Below are 17,225 nucleotides of genomic sequence, written 5' to 3'. Positions count from 1 at the left end.
CCCTGAGACTCTTAATTCAGTGATTCCATGCGTTACCATGTTCACACTCCATAACCTTTCCTTGGACTTGTCCCTAACCCAGACTCTGACACCATGACATTTTTTGTTGTTTTATATTTGGCCAAAATATTCTGGTTTAGATACAGATATTTACAGAAGGTAAGGAAGAAGGGAACCAGGCCAGAGTGAGGCAGGTATATGTACAAGCCTGAGCTGCAAAGAGCCACAGCTTCCATATAAGGTAGGGTTTTTGTGCACATTGGTTTCCATCTTACACGACATGTCCATTTCTGGTGCATGGAGAGATGGTAACCACTGCCCACCCAGGTACCAGCAGCAGGAGACCGTCTGATTTGGGAAGAAGTAGGGTTTACAGGAGTCCAGAGGGTCCTTTCCGCTCTCCTAGGAGCCAGTAGGTTCGCATCTTTCCTTTTCCCTGGAAGTGGGGGAGTGAAGATAATTCAGATTCTTCTGTGTTATTCCCTTTATCTCTCTCTTTTCCCCATGGTCCCCATAATTGCTTTCATCCTCCCTTTCCATGACCCCTCCCCATGGCCTGCCATCACCTTCATCTCCACATCCCCCCGAAGCTCTAGCTGGAAGCATCCTAGCTCATCCAGGGCATCCTTGGTGGTAGAGGAGACATGGATCTTCAGGGCTGGGGTGGGATGGGGTGCAGGGATGGTGGGAAGATGAATCAAAGAAAAGACAATAGAAGAATTGGCGGTATCGGAGAGAGCTTTACCAAACCACCCCCCCTCGGGAGGCTCTCAGTCTTCCCAGGACACATGCACTAGAACCAAAATATGTCCAAGGATGGGGCAGTCAGGAACTGTGGTCTCTCAGATTGAGAGATTTGGAAGAACTCTGAAAAGAAGAAAAGGACAACACACATTGAGGCTGAGGCTGGGGTTAAGGGGTAATGTTTTACCTTGACCATTAGACTCCATGCGGGAAGCAGTGTTCACTGTGTCTCCAAAAAGACAATAGCGGGGCATCTTCAGGCCAACAACCCCAGCACACACAGGCCCTAGGAGAAGAAACAGGTTGGGAGAGCCTGGGAAAAGCAGACCCGCAGGCTGGAGTGAGAGTCAGCCTTACCAGTGTGGACCCCTATGCGTAGCCTCAGCTGGTCATGGGGCCGGTGGCGGATGCGGAAGGAAGAAACTGCATCCAGTAATGCTAGGGCCATACGAGCAATTTCCGGGGCATGGCGTTGACCATTTCGGCCTGGGAGGCCAGACACCACCATGTAGGCATCTCCAATCGTTTCTACCTGATTGAGATGGGGATTAAAAGGTCACCTCTATGTGTATCAGTGGGAATGGGAAGTGTAGAAGGAGATAAGCTGGACACCACTATGAGTCATCCTAACAGCCTGGGAAGCCGGAATATTGATTAGAAAGTAAGTGCCATGGTCCTGAGAATTGGCGGGGGCGGGGGCAGGGGGGTGCAGTTTAAGGGAATCTTTAAATCCTCCTACCCCACCCCTGTACTGGCGAACACTCAGTAAGCGTTTGCTGAATGAATGAATATCCTATCTGCAACAAGACATGGACAAATAGGTTCTGCTGTCCAGAAATGGGAAGCAAGAAGACAGGGCTGACCTGAAGAGCACAGAGGCTGGTGAGGAGGTCAGGCAGGCCCACTGAAACAGGCCTCAGACAGCCTGAACTGTGCGAGGTAAGAAAGCAGCCGCTTGGCTTTGTTAATTATACTGAAGCTATACAAAAGGAGGCCTGTTTTTAGGATCTAGACACTGAACTGTTCGGGGATAAAGGGGCACTCTGCTGCAACTTACTCTCAAATGGTCCAGAAAATAATTATATAGATTTTTTAAAAAATAAAGCAAATGGGGCAAAATATAAACAACTGGTGAATCTAGGTAAAGGGTTTATGGGAGTTCTATGTTACGGTAATAACAGAAATAGCAGAGTAAGTCCAAAGGGAAGGGACAGGAATAGTATTATCTGTGCAATGTTAGGCACTTTCCACAATAAATCTATTATTCCCAACTTACAGGTAAAATACCTGAGGCTCAAGGAGCTTTCCAGTTACTTGCCCAAGGCCACACAATTAGTCACAAAATCAATACCTATAATCCCAATGGTTTTTACTCTGAAGCACAATAAAGCCCACCCTGTGCCAATTCAATGACTTAAAATTTTTTACAAGGTAACTTGTCCCTACCCTAATAAATCATTCTGTACCTACATCCCATATGATTCTTCCACATCTAGAAGGAAAGATGGATAGGCTGTATTTATACCCCTAGGCAAAGAGTGGCAGATAGGGGCTAAATCCTGTGATGGTTCTGATTAGGGCAGCCTAAGGATTCACAAGAAATCAGACTGACAGATACAATAAGAGTGCCAGAGGCTCATTTGTCTACAAAGGTCCCCCAGTACTAGGGTGCTGGAGACCCAGGAGGGCACACTGACCATCGAGCGGGGTAAGGCATGTAGGGTTCCAGGAGATTGGGTTTTCAAGGTGGTCTCAGGAGGAGGGTAGCCCCAGCTCTCACCTTGTAGACGTCAAAGTTGTCAATTATGGCATCAAAGCAGGTATACAGGTCATTAAGAAGTGTCACCACCTAACAAATGAGAAAGTAGAGCCCCTGAGACTTGAGCCTAACTTTCTAAGAATTCTTAACCCATAAACCCTAACGAAATACGGGAACTCCAGAACAAAGGAATCTCCCCTACTATCAAGGCTCCCTATGCCCCAACAAAGCTCCCCCAGATCCCTATCCCGCCCCCTACTTCTCACTCCTGGTTCTCACCTGCATGGGGGTGCTCTCTGCTGACAAAGCTGTGAAGCCAACAATGTCACTGAAGTAGATGGTAACACTGTCAAAGGCCTCAGCCTGTACAGTCTCTCCCCGTTTTAACTGCTCTGCCACTGAACTAGGAAGCAAGGGCCAAACTCAGAGAAAGAGGATGGGAGGAGGAGAGAGGAAAGGAGTGTATGACTGGAGCAGAGATGCATTATAACATGAAAGCTAAGCCGGGGAGAAGAGAAGGAAGGTGACTGGGACTAGCTCAAGGTAAAGTATTTAAGTGGTGGGGAGTTGGAAGGGGACCCCTGGGGATGGGGGCTAAATGTCTCAAGTTGGAATTGTTCTACATCCACTTGCTAGAGCCATGTCCTAAAAAGAAGGGATGGGAAGCCAGGAAGAAGGCAGCATAGCTCATTTGGAGACAGAATGAAAACACATCGTCTATAGCCAGAAAGGTTCACTGTGTCCGGATGAAACAAAGCAGGGTTCTAAGAGTTGGGATGTGAGTTCTCAGGAGCTTGATCAGGGAGAACCCAACAAAGGAGAATACCAAAGGAAAATCTGGGAAGGTGACCAAAGTCTCACTGGGGTAGAATCTGGTAGAGCAGAGCCTCAGCCTTGCGCTTCTCCTCCAGGTAGGCCTGTGTGCGCTCCTCCACCAGCTTCTCCAGGTTATTGGCGTACTGCTCCATGCGCAGCAGCAAGTTGTCCAATATGCTCGTGCCGCCCTCCCTGGGGGGGAGGCCAGGATATGCTACCTGCTCCCAGGCTCTCAAGACTCCCAGGACTTCCTACCCAACCCACCCTCTAGGCCCCACCCACCCCACCTCATCCACCAAGACTGATGAGGCTTCTATCCCTGGGGAGCCCCTGCCCCTGAGTGCCCTCTCACTTGTTAAAGCGGCGAATAAAGCCCTTAATTTGTCCAAAGTCTGGCCGCTCAGCTGGTTCCTGGGCCCAACATCGCTCCATCAGCAATACTAGCTCTTCATTCAGTTGGGTCCGGTCAATGCTCGGGCGGAAGTAGGGCCGCTGACCATTTCGGACCTTCTGGACAATCTCTGAGGGTGATAAAGGGTTTAGATGAAGAATAGGGTCCCCCGGGTAGAGGAGTCTATGGGTAGTAGATTGACTCTCACCTTTGGGGCTGAGGTCCAGGCCTTCCAAGTAGAAAGGGCCACTGCGAAGTGCTATCTCCTGTAAGATGATCCCAAAGCTATAGACATCAGCCTTCTGCATGCCTGTGGTTGGCAGTGGGTTCCCACTGAGAAGTTCTGGGGCAGTCCACAGCTTCTCTGAAAAGAGGGAATAGGCTGGCCAGGTCCTCAAAATGAGTATCCCAAGCCCATATGCTCCCCCTATTACAGTCATTCCATTTCCCTCTCCCACCCTCCTAGGTGGAAATGATCAAGGCCAGAGGAGAAATATAAAAGTGGGTTGTGGGGGAAGGGCTCACTGGCATAGAGGGCGTGGCTGTCATCGGGTTCAGCAGTTGAACGGAAGCTGGCCAGGCCATAGTCTGTGATTTTGAGCACAAAACGACTATCCACCACACAGTTGGAGGACTTGAGACTCCCATGGGATGCAATAATGCTGTTATGGAGAAAGGCCATGCCCTGCGGGATATAGATCAAGTCATGGGTTTAGATTGTATCTGGCTTAGGATATCCCCCTCTCCACAAGATGGGCATTAGCTAGATGTCCAAAGATCTCAGGACCATAAAAACAATAAGCTACTTTTGGAAGGCATCCCTTACAGTAAGTTTCTACCCAAAGAAGCAGGCAGAATAGGAGAGTCATCCCTTCTTGGTACCGTAAACAGTATATTGACACCTTGGCACCAGGGACAGGAGAAATGTTTAAGGGGAGGGACAAGGGGATCTATCAGTTACTGCCCGGGAAAGGGCAGTCAGTATTCTGAGTAGCGAACAGAACTATGAGGGTGAACTCCAAGAATGATATGACTGACACCCATGATGGACTCAAATGTATGGCCGCTACTTAGGAAGTCATGGCTAGAGACCCAGGTATCAAGAGACCTAGCTGCACCAAGGAAGACCAGCCAGTTGTAGACTTTAACATATAACCATGTGCAGGCAGGCAAGTCGGGATGGAGGAGGAAAGCAATCTACTAGAGAGGATCCTAGGCCAGAGAGACAGTGGAGAAAATAATAAATTAGTAAAACCCTGGAAAGTGGACAAAAGTAGGAGACAGCTGCCAAGCCAGTGCAGAAGCCAGAAGAGAAAAACCTTTGCCTATGAGGGACGATAAGGCAGGTCCTAAGAAGGCAGAGTGGTGCTTCCCAAAATGAAACCCTGGGAATCCGCCCGAGTCAGTTCAGGTGGACCAGACAAAGGATGCAGTGTTCTGGATGCTAACCAAAACACCTCTGTCTAAATACTTAGCTCAGACCTAAACAATTCATAACTCTGGTCTCTGCGAACTCCTCCTTTTTATTCCTTTCGATATCAACAAAACCTTTGTGAATCACCAAATCTGTGAATACAGAAAGGATTAGGCTTCTGGCTTTGCTTTAAATCACTTTTCCATCAAATCATGGTTCTCTCAAGAGTCCTGTTTTTCTTGTAGTTATCATCACAGTCAGCCACCATATCAACTTTACCTAATATTTTATCTCCCCCTTGATGGCAAATTTATACACACACACACACACAAATTTTTAAATAACCTCATGAGAAGTAAACAGAAACACCAAAGCCAGCTTCAGGTATGGTACAAGTGATCCACTAGGCTAGCTCACTGGCTGGAGGAATTGCTCTAAACACCTGTCCAACCCATACAAGATGCAAATTCATACCTCTGCAAATCCATGCACCACTGAGTCACCTGAAAATTGCTAAAAACTAATATATGGGAAGATACCAAAGATTTAGTATAATTTTCCTTTGTTTCTCTTAGTTTTACTAGTAAATGTTCTTTTTTAAATTTCAGTTTTTCTGGAAAAAAAAAAGCAGCAACTGCCAAATATTGGTCAGAGAATAAATGATGAGAAAAATCAGGAGGGAATTATGTTTGGAGATCTCATTCATCTTTTTCTGACTAAGAAATCTTAATGTAAACTCTTAGAGATTTAAAAAAAAAAAAGATGATGGGAAGAGATGTGAGATATCTAGGGCAGGATGACAAAAATTCTTTACAAGTGCAGGACTCTTTGCGGCAGATAAATCTCCCCCGATTAAAAACTCCAGACCCTTTACCCATTATTATCCAACCATAGGAATAAGGGGAACTGGAGAGAATAGGACTTTCACAGGACTAGAAGGAGAAATTGAAAGCAAAGATCAAGAAACAAAAGCATTTTAGGGGTGCCTGGGTGGCTCGGTCTGCCTTCGGCCCAGATCATGATCCCAGGGTCCTGGGAGGGAGCCCTCCCCACCTCTGCTCCCTGCTCCTGCTCCCTCTGATCCTACCCCCATTCATTCTCACTCTTGCTCTCTAATAAATAAATAAAATCTTAAAAAAAAAAAAAAGAAACAAAGGCATTTTTAAAGCAGATGAAACCCTTTTTTTTTTTTTTTAAAAATTTTTNTGACAGAGATAGAGACAGCCAGCGAGAGAGGGAACACAAGCAGGGGGAGTGGGAGAGGAAGAAGCAGGCTCATATCAGAGGAGCCTGATGTGGGGCTCGATCCCACAACGCCGGGATCACGCCCTGAGCCGAAGGCAGACGCTTAACCGCTGTGCCACCCAGGCGCCCCAAAGCAGATGAACTCTTAAGGAAGAGCAGGGAAGACTCACCTTAACAAGGTCATTAATGAGGGAGTAACGAAACATCCAGTCCAAGTTGATGCTGTCATTTTCCAGAATATCCTGGTAGCAACATGGAATAGATTATGTGACTATCCTAGTCCCACTAGTTATCACAGGCTTATCTCTCCTGTCCCTAGAATCTCCACTTTTTCCTTACCTGTAAACTCCCCCGAGGACAATACTCGGTCACGATGCAAATGTTGGGGGGGTCAATGCAGGCACCAATGAAACGAGTGAGATGGTTGAACTGAACATCTCTCATCTAACAACAACAACAAAAGGTGGGAGAGGATAAAAGAATTGAAAGAGATTAAAAATTAGAAATAAACTACTGCATGACAGGACCTTTCTCTTAATTGTACCTACAACTTAAAAGCCTTTACAAATAAGCCCCTTGCCTTCCTAGCCAATTTTATTATTTCCCTCTCCTTTTCTCCATCCCTATTTGCCCCTCACCCTTAAGCCATACCCCATTACATACGTGTTTGAGTTCGAACAGAACCTGCCGGGTCAGCTCGATGCGCTTCTTATTCACATGTTTGATGGCAACAACATTGCCCTGATGGTGGGAGTGAAAGGGGAAAAGGGAAGTTAGCATAGGAGTTCCCGGGTGCTAAGAAAGGAGAAAGGAAAGGAGAAGTGTGGGAACATCCAGGAGCTCAGCTAGGTATACAAAGGAAGGTTATGAGGGGCAGAGGTTCATGGCAAGAGGTGACAGATGGGGATGAGACAGGATGAAATGGTGGGGACCAGAACAAGCAGATGACTGTTCACCTTGAAGTGACCGGTGTTGGCAAAGATCTGGTATTTCCCATGGGCTGTCATGAGCGAGCCGTAACTGGATCCCCGCTGGGGCCAAGGGCAACATGGAGGCGGAAGGATGAAAGGAACATTAGATGATGGCAGCAGTGCAGGGGCTATCGTTACAAGCCAATGTGCTAGGAAAGGTCCAGGGTACGAAAGCACAGGCACTCCGAGGGAAGCAGAGGGACAGCTGAGACCAGAGCTCACCAGCGACAGTGTGAGGCGACTGCCTGCACCTTTATGGTATCGTTCTGAATTGCCAAACTGCAGTTCTTCCCAGCGAATGCGCCACAACATGCTAGCCAGCTCCTTCTCCAGCATCAGCTTTCTGTAAGGACTGCACACCTCAGTTGACTGGCAAGCCCGATCCTACCACCCCGTGAGCCAACACTGGGGTTGCAGGGGCTTCCCCGCAGCTCCCGAAGCTGCAACTATTACACCCGAGGTGGGACTTGGTGCAAGACTGCCTCGGGAGGGTGCATTCTCCACGCACAGAATAAGTGGCCTGTGCTCATTTGAAAACACAGAGGCTGAAGGTAAAAGTCTTTTCTTAAAATGGTAGCATTCATGGAAAATTCACCTTCGCCCTTAGAAGACCCCATGCGAAACCTATCGTTAGGACACCCAGGATAGGACCAAAAGTGGGAAAACAACACCTAGGTTAAAAGACAGCTTAATGAGGGGCACCTGGGTGGCAGAGCGGTTAAGCGTCTGCCTTCGGCTCAGGGTGTGATCCCGGCGTTATGGGATCGAGCCCCACGTCAGGCTCCTCTGCTATGAGCCTGCTTCTTCCTCTCCCACTCCCCCTGCTTGTGTTCTCTCTCTCGCTGGCTGTCTCTATCTCTGTCTTATAAATAAAATAAAAAATCTTTAAAAAAAAAAATAAAAGACAGCTTAACGAGAAAAGCTAGAGAGGAAGGTGTTAGGCCTAAGAGATGACCATCCAACTAAGAGTCCCATTAACCCCCAGAAGGCCTGAGCGGTGGGAGGGTGGGGCAGGTCAGTGGGAAGCCCAGAACTCACCGGAAAATGAGGAAGCTGGAAACACCAAACATGATGAAGGTGATTCCTGTGCCCAGTGCCACTATCGCCAGAGTTGAAAGTGGAGCTGAAGGAGAGAGGGGACCCTGAGAAAGACTGTATGCCATTGTGGACAGGGAGGGGCTGGTGCTCAGGGCGCAGGGAGCAGAGAGATTTCTTGAGGGAAAGGAATGAGGAGGGGGTATACAAGTAGAAGGAAAAACGGAGCCAAGGGTGGGGAGGCCAGGAGGGGAGATGAAAGGATGGAAGCAGGGAAGGAAGGATAACTCCCAGCCCCCGCACACACCCACTTTTATCACAGGATGGGTCGTCCAAGTCAAAGGCACAGGGGGGATTGTCCAAGGGGGGGGCCCCCTTCACCCACGGAATGGGCCGTCCTGTCCACCAAATCTGCTTCTCAGCTCCTGAGTAGTGGGCTGCAGGCTGTGAGGAAGGAGAAAACTGGGCCCACAGGCCTGCTCCCACCAGCCTCTCCCCCAGACCCCAGCAATCTGGCTGCTTTTCTCCCCAGCCTACCACCCACCCAGGTTAGAGCTCCAGCAGGTAAGTCCCTGCTTCTAGTACCTTTGATTCTGTCCCACCGAACCCCTGAAAGCTGGATATTCAGGGCCCACAGTCTCCTCCCTGCCTCCTCCCCCATCACCTGGAAGTCCCCAGAATCCAGGTCTCCCATGGCCCACAGGACAAAGTCAGTCTCTCGGTCATTGTTCTTGTCCATAACAACCAGTCCGGTCACACCTAAGATAGAAAAGAGTAGCCCTTACTCTGAGATCCACCCTAGGCCCCTCTCCCGTGCCCTGATTCCTCCAGTTACCTCAGATCCCTCCCTGCCCCTGTTCTTAATACACGTCCTCCTCCACCATGTTCTCTGACCCCTCCTGACTCTTCTTCTGCCCCTGGCATCTGTATTTTCTTCTGCCTACTCTACCACACCCATGCCCAACAGCAGCGCTCTGTCCTCCACCTGACCCTCTCCATTACCGTGGTATCTTCGTCCCTGCATCTTCTCCACAATTCGAAGCCCGTCTTCCCGGGTGCCTCCCTCCTGTATTGTTTCGTTCAGGACTTCAGCGTACAGCAGGATCCCATCATAGAAGCAGCCAGCAATGAGGTTCATCTAGGGATGGCAACTTCAGCAGGGCTCTCCAAATGTCCTGCCAGGCCCCCCCCAGCCCCCTTTCCCATCTCCGGGGTCTCCTTCTACCTCTTCTCTCTTCTGGTTTGCTTCCTTCTCTCCTCTCATTCCTAACATGCTACCCCTACCTCACTGGACAGAAGAGCAGAAGGAAAAATCCTGGATGACAGCAGACAGTCCCCAAATAGGGCTGGCTCCGTGGCCAAGGCTTGATGCTGAGTTAGGGAGAAGAGCCTTTCCTCAAAGCCTGGCCCGACTCTCAGGAAAGAGAGATCTACTTACCAGGGAGGGGGCCAGCTCCACACCAAAATCTTCCCGGGCTCTTATCAGCAGACGATTCTGGAATTCCTGATACTCAGGATTTGGGGGTTCTCGGTAAGTGATCACCAATACTGTCTGTACCAACAGCACATGGGGGAGAGTGAACAGGATTCAAGATAGGCATTGGGGAAGAGAGGAAGCAGGACAGGGAAGATCAGTGAAATATTCATGATATAAAATACACACAGGTGAGTCTGAAGGCTGAAAGGATACTAAGCCCTGTGCTATGTATGCACCCGTGTGTGTGATGTACGTGTGGTTTCTGTTTAGTACATCTGGGAAGAGGGGAATGGCGTTCCTCCATGAAAGGTGCATGGTTCCGGGAAGGTGGAGCCTGGGAAACAGATGATATCAACTCCATCTCCCAAACCTGTGCCCTCATTTTCCTGAAGCCCCTCCCACCAGCCAGGCCTCCCTGCCAGGCTGCCACAGCACTCACAGCTGCTCCGTCCCATTCTTTCCGGGGACCTACTCGCCATCAAGGACAACACAGATCAACAGCTCCTCTCTGTTAATGTGATCAGTAAAGTGTTGATATTTTCCTTTGGGCCACTTGGACACAGTGCCTCCACCCAGTGAATTAAACAGATTTCAGGTTCTAGGACACCTGAGGGAAATACTTGGAAGACAATGATTCCATCCGTGAAAAGTGGTGGGCCCATTCACTTAACGTGTGTCGAACACCCACCCTGAGCAGCACTGTCCTGCATACGGGCATGGTCCTATACGTCACTAAATAATAGACATGTGTCACAGAGAAAACATAGTTATATGCCCAAACGCATTTCATAGATAAGCAAATGACACACGGGATCTTGGCCAGGCCCACACCTCACTGGCCTTGAGTCAGCGCATCTCTGTCTCTCACTGGGGAGCCTGCCTGGCACCCACTGACCTCACGCATTTCCCTTCCTTAGCTGATAAACATATTGGCTTCTGCCTACACCTCAGGCCTGCACAATCACTGAGACCAGCCTTTGCCTTGGATGGGAAACTGGCATCACAACTTCAGGGCAAGACTTCATTCAGGTCAACGCATTTTGTGAAATGACAGATTAAAATCTACTCACTTCTACCAGTTTTGTTCATTCCTGTCACTGAGAGTACATGAGGACACAGAGATACTAGATAAATCACAGATACATGATTTATTTATATCAATTCATTCTAGGTAGGAAATAAAGGTTTCTAATATGTATTCATTACATTAGACTAGCGTTTGCTTCATAATGTAATTATTCTTACTGGAGCATTTGGATCCTTGATCACACACTTGTAATACTCTCCCACCCTCAGACAAAATCTAAAGGAGAAGGGGGCTGAGGATGGGGTTGGAAGGGTTGGTTCAGTATCACCTATTTCAAGAATAAAAGAAAAATAGAAAGGTAGGATATTGTTGACAATGTAAAAAAAATCAGTAAAAGCTCAAAAAGATCGTGCTTAACACAATTTATATTTCAATATAAAGGCTGATAACAGGTTTTTAATGCTTTTTAAACACTTCATAGTTCTCTAGGCTTATCTGTTTGCTAGACTAGCAGTTCTCAAACTTTTTGACTTCATGACCCCTTTACACTACTAAAAATTACTGAGGGCCACAAAGAGCTTTTGATTATATGGATTATACCTATTAATATTTACAGTTTAGAAATTAAAACTGACAAATTTTTAAAACACAAGAACACACAAGTACACCTTCTCCAGCTGCCAGGCTGACAAGAGCATCACATGTCACGTAGGCTCTGGAAAACTCCACTGTACAATCTTGGAGGGATAAGAGCGAGGAGGCAAATAAACATCTTAGTATTATGTTTTAAATAGTTTTGACCTCACAGTCCTTCTGAGAGGATTTCAGAGGCCCCCAGGGTTCCAAGACCACATTTTGAAAACTGTTATGCTAAATGGTTTTGTTGTGGTTAGTAGCTACTAAAAAAAAAAGAAAGAAAGAAAGAAAGAAAAAAAGAAAGGAGAGGAGAGGAGAGGAGAGAAGAGAAAGAAAAGAAGAGAAGAGAAGAGAAGAGAAGAGAAGAGAAGAGAAGAGAAGAGAAAAAAAGAAAAAAAGAAAAAAAAAGAAATAAGAAAAGAAAAGAAAAAAGAAGAACCTCCAAAGAACTTTTGTGCTTGCTCGGGGCTACATAGAGCGAAGACAGTAACGAGAGGTAATGGTGTCCTTTTTCACAGTGCACCCCAGGTGAGAAAAGCACAAGCAAAGGGTACCCAAAATGGGTGTAGCTGTCGGTGAGGCCAGACACGCACCTGGGTGCACAAGCCTGTGCCCTGAGGCCTACTCGTGAGGCCTCTCCCACCACAGCAGGAGGCACTGTCAACAGTGGCTTAAACAGGCAAAGGACAGTTTCCAGAAGAGATTCTGCCTTACACAGCCCTTGGTTCAGTGCTTACTTCCATTCTAGCTGCTGGTATCCCCTCTGTAATGCAATCCATGCTGGTCACCTAGGTTGTGACCTCTGCCTCTGTGTCTGACCCCGAAGGCCCCCAGGGCACAGCCTAGGCCTCTGGATCCTCACAGCCTGGTCACTGGCTTGTTTAGCCCTGTTGGGTCTACTTATTCTTCCCTACCCTGGCTGATCATCTTGGTTTATGGTACCTGCCAGCTCTACTCTTCTGCAGATGAATTCCTAGTCCAATCCCTGCTTCTCCCCAACACACACCTTAAGTCAATTCAGTAAGTATGTGCTAGGCTCGTGGTATACGAAATTGAGCAAAATCAAGCAGCTATGGCTTAATGAGAAAGAAAAATCTTATCAATATACTTAATTTCAGAGCCCCCTTCCCCAGTAGCCCAGGTATTTCTGGGGTAAGGGCTCTCTGCTCTTTCATCCTTGGCTGGAGCTGACCACCCAACTTCTCTTATCCCCTGCCCTGCTTCAACATCGGAATAGGAAAAGGAGCTTTTCCAGAGAACACCTCATCACCCCCTTACCCCACCCCAAAGCCTTGATTTTCCCCGCAGCATATTCTTGATTGCCTATTCCCCCTTCTCTTGTGTCCTAGCAAAATCTCCCTATGTTTTTCTATCTGAATAATGCCTGCAGTGAGTGGAAAAACTGAGAATTAATTTATCTACTTGTCAGCTGACTTGTCCTCATTTCCCCCCACCCTAAGTGCTTGCGCCCTTTGACTGGTAGGAATTCCCAGATGAGAAAGAGAGGTATTCCTTCCACACAAAATAATACAACCCAAAAGGCTATGGAGTCTTCCCATCCAGGAGAGTCTAGAGATCTTCCTCGACCACACCAGCTTAAGTGCAATTCCCTTGTTATTCCCTTCACAAGAGAGGCTTTTTTTTTTTTTTTTTTGGTTTTGGTCTTTGTTTTTTTTAGTAACATTCATTGCCAGTTGTCCTATGTTTGTATTTATTTGCTTATTTAGTATCTGTCCATCCTATTAAACGTAAGCTTCAGGCAAGGACTACATCTGTTACGCTCTCTACTGTATGCCAGTACCTAGCACAGTGACTAGGACATAATAGGTGCTCAGTAGACACTAACAGAATGAGTCAATTTTCAAATGAATCACTGACTGAATAATGTGGTAAATTCTACAGGAGACAGAGTTAAGCACAAGAATAAGAAATTCTGTCCAACCTGGGGATTCAAGGATTGTTTCCATGAAGGGAAAATAACTCATCTGAGTCTTAGAGAATACGCACACATTATCCAGACAGACAAAGGTGAGAAGGTTGTTTTAGGCAAAAGTTATAGCACAAACAAAACCTGTCATGCCACTGTCCATGTTCAAGTGTGACAGTCACGGACTAAGACCCAGACATGTCACTCATAGTCAGATACAACCAAATATATAATGACAGCCACATAAAACTTCACTCATTGGAGAAGACGACCACCAAAGTCCAGCCCTTGTACACATCTACTGAATTTCAGACTCAAAGACTCCCAAGTGAAAAGACCTTAAAGTTAGCCTATAGGCCAACTCAAATCCTTTCCAGGAAAAGGAGGGATAAGGATAACTAAGTAAGAAACACATATGGATAAGTTAGTGAAAAATTGGTGAGAAAATCAGGGAACAGTTCATGGGTGTGATTTGAAGAGGCAGAGATTTGGGATGAGGAAAGGAAGAGCATTCCAGAAAAAAGGATCAAAGAGCACAAAGGCAAGAGGAGAGGGGAGGCCCAGGGTTGGAACTGAGAGAGGTCTCGTTGGCTGGAGTACTGGGCATGAGGGGCACCAGGAGGCAATACTGAAAAACCCCGCTGAACACAGACTGAAGACAGTCTGAAATGTCACAATAAGGAGTCAGGACTTTACTCTGTAGGAAGTCAGTCACTGAAAGTGTTCAGCAGAGGAGTGAAATGAACAGAGTCATGTCAATTTCCCCTACAAATTATTTCATAAATTCATTTCTTTCCATTCTTACTATTGCCACTGTTGTTTGAGCCCATATCACCTCACCCCATTCGAGAGCCAAGTAAAGGCAGTCTTACTGCCTCTAGCCTCCTCCTCTCCTAATCCAACCTGAATTCTGTCTCTAGATTTCTCTTTGCAAAAAAATCTCAAGGACCCCACATTCAAGTCCAAGTACCTTAATCTTTGGTTCAGAGCTCTCCTTAATTTGATTATACCTCTGCAACATTATTTCCTATATCTGCTTCAAGCCAACCCTTCTTTCTTGGCAGGTCAGTATCTTCTCCGTTCCCCAAATATGCCCATTCCTATCTTTTTCTCTTTGCTCAGGCTGCCTGGATCCTCTCTCCCACTCAGACTAGGAATATGACATCTATCTTCCAAGTCGCAACAGATTCTTACTCCTTTATAAAAAGGCTTTCCTAAACCCAGTTGACATTGAACTAAAAAATTCTTAGTGTCTGTTTCAGGACACATAATCATATTCTTTCTCAGACTTGCAGCTTAACTGTACCACAATCATGCCTTACTTTTCCAGAAAGGATGGAAGTCCTCTCAGGGTCTGGGATTAGGTCTTTTCTAGAACTTTTCTCCCTCACAGTATAGTCTACTAATGGGACTTAGGAGAGTGTTCCGGGATCTTGGGAGGTAGTGATGACACTGAGAAGAGTCACGAAAGTGGAGAAGTAAGAAAGAATGATACGAAACTCAAAAAGCCTCTTGTTCATTTCCCTCCTGTAGCTCATAATTTCTGCCCTGTGCCTGGGGTTTCTGTGGGTCTTATGAGAGCTAGAGAATCTCCGAAGAAGCTCCTCTTCCCCCTCCTCCAAGTTTGGCTCAAATAATACCTGAAAGGCCTCTCTCAGGGCCTGGGCCTGTTCCCGGGTGCGATTGTCCTGCCAGGGCCGGCCTGTCGAGCGTGTGGGGCCAGCACGGAGACTCTCCCCAAAGACGTCCAGGTAAAAGAAGACATAATCCCCGTTGGTCAGGTTCTCCCTCTGGGCCTGAAGAAGGATCTCATGCAGCATCTCCAAAGGGCCACAGATATACACGACTGGGAACAGGTACAAGACAGAGGGGCATTCTAAGAAAGGATCCGGTCCCCACACAGCCCCCTCTCTGAACCATCTGCATTTCCATCTTTAGCAAGGAAGAGAGTGCCCTAACCTACTAACCACCCAACATATGCTCCCCATCCCCCGCTCCTTGGAGTCTATGTTGTAAGTACCCTGGGGCCTTACGGACCATCTGGCAGAGGTCAGAGGCTGACTCCAGACCCCAGAGGAAGGGAGCTATCAGCTTTAAGCCCCTCCTCTTTCCAGAGCTCTGACTGTTGCCCCCCACCCAGCCCTCCTCACCGCCGCCATCTGCCCTGCCTTTCCCTAGGCTCAAAGGCACTGACTCCTCAAAATTTCTCTTAGTGTCAGCTTTACCCTGTCTTTCCCAAACCCAAAAGTTCATTTATGGAGTCCTCACTATTTTTCTGCCACCAAGAAGTCTTGGTGCCCCAGTCTAAGAAGCCTCTGCTCACAGATGGATACACGTTCACTACTCCAGGGCACTCATTTCACATTGCTCCCCAAATTCAATTTCCGCCCAATCCCACATTCTTCCCTGACACAGGATTCATTCTCATTCTACCTTAAATCTTATTCCTTGCTTACATCTGCCTATGCCGAGCTCCCCAAATATAACGCCTTCACCTTCTCACAGGTGCTCTATCCAAATGTACTTCTTGACCCCAACCACCACGTCCAGCTCCTCAGTGCCCACCTCCATCCACCATTTCCCAGTGCTGAGCTCCAGGGATACAGCGACCCTCCTCCCCCTGACCCTAAGATGGCCTGGGCCACACTCACTGCGCCCGTTGGCCCGGATGAAGTGGGTGGCCTGCTCAGGGCCCCCCGGCTCACGGGCATACACCTGGTGCTGCACACTGAGGTTGCTGCCCTGCAGGGCCTCAAAGACGCCCTCGATGGTGAAGTAGTGGGGCCGGTCATCTGTGCGAGCGTCCAGATACAGCAAGGCAGCACGGGCCGTCCAATTGAAGTGCCCGTGTAATGTCACTACAAACTCACCCAGCTTGGGAGCAGAGGGGCCAGTGCGCACCAGGGTACGATAATGCTCATTCTTAGCTGCGAAACCAGAGGCCACAGCACCCGCAGTCAGCAGGGGAAGACGCCAGTGGGAGGCAAAGCGGGCCACAGAGGCAGCAGGGTACACGCAACCAGGGCCCAACAGAAGATCGGGGTCATGGTATAGCTTGAGGTCCACAGCGCGCAGCGGTGCCAGGTACTCAGAGCAGGCGCCATCTAGTTCAGAGCTCACAAACCGAAGGTCCACGGGCAGTGCCCGGCCCAGCGCCTCCACAGCGAGGGCCACAGCAGGACCCACCCGCGGCCAGGCCCAGGCATAGCTCAAGTTGTGTTCTGGCAGCACCACTGCCAGCGTCAGGTTCCGTGCCCCGGGGGGACGCACCCCACCTGCCAGGGCTGCCACCAACAGCAGGAGTGATGGCAGTGCCATGGGGAGAAAACAGCAGCCCCACCAGCCCCAGAACCTGGCGCCACTCTGGCCTACCGAGGAGGCACAAGCACCACCCAGCCTGGAACCTGGGGAAGATGGCCAGGAAGAGAAGTGAGGATAAGCTAGGTAGGCTGGGATACAGAAAGCAGTGGGGATGGGAGAGGAGGAGATGGGAGGAAGCCCTAGGGGTATAGGTAGGGAGTGGGTCTAGCAGCCTGGGGCAAGGATTGAGGGCTGAGTAGGGTGGCAGGAAAAGGTAGGGACCAAGGGGGCCTGCGACTGGGATGGGGGCAGTGAGAGGTGAAGGAGCCTGATAAAGCTGAGAAGGAAAAGGGGATCCAAGACTGGGATGGGGGGGGGGTGGGGGGGAGGCTGGTACAAAGAAAAGACCCGGGGGGACCTCACCGCTGAAGGGGCTAGGAGGGCTGAGAGCTGCGAAAAGGAGGACCAAGGGGGTAGGGTGGG

At 48.4% G+C, this 17,225-nt stretch overlaps 1 protein-coding gene across 7 annotated transcripts; it reads right to left on the bottom strand.

The window, feature by feature from the left end:
- Positions 1–17,219, bottom strand: NPR2 (natriuretic peptide receptor 2). 7 transcript variants are annotated; one of them, XM_034664099.1, is made up of 22 exons: positions 16,094–17,219; positions 15,083–15,288; positions 9,814–9,927; positions 9,378–9,513; positions 9,040–9,134; positions 8,687–8,819; positions 8,379–8,463; positions 7,563–7,692; positions 7,326–7,400; positions 7,033–7,110; positions 6,709–6,813; positions 6,540–6,611; positions 4,236–4,395; positions 3,919–4,092; positions 3,672–3,840; positions 3,365–3,511; positions 2,783–2,906; positions 2,525–2,593; positions 1,102–1,276; positions 932–1,030; positions 567–658; positions 219–436 (listed from the first exon to the last, which is right to left on the bottom strand). In XM_034664099.1, exons 1-22 carry the CDS (start codon positions 16,758–16,760, stop codon positions 371–373), a joined length of 3,171 nt encoding a protein of 1,056 aa, XP_034519990.1. In that variant the 5' UTR covers positions 16,761–17,219; the 3' UTR covers positions 219–370. The 7 variants fall into 7 exon arrangements, 6 of the variants coding, with proteins under 6 accessions (XP_034519988.1, XP_034519989.1, XP_019654878.1 ...); XM_034664100.1 differs by having other exon boundaries at positions 3,919–4,074; XM_002918884.4 differs by having other exon boundaries at positions 3,919–4,074; positions 7,563–7,683.
- Between the last annotated feature and the right edge of the window lie 6 nt (positions 17,220–17,225).

This window comes from Ailuropoda melanoleuca, chromosome 7 (assembly GCF_002007445.2).
Source record: "Ailuropoda melanoleuca isolate Jingjing chromosome 7, ASM200744v2, whole genome shotgun sequence".
Taxonomy (NCBI): domain Eukaryota; kingdom Metazoa; phylum Chordata; class Mammalia; order Carnivora; family Ursidae; genus Ailuropoda; species Ailuropoda melanoleuca.
This window is presented reverse-complemented; position numbering and strand designations above follow the sequence as displayed.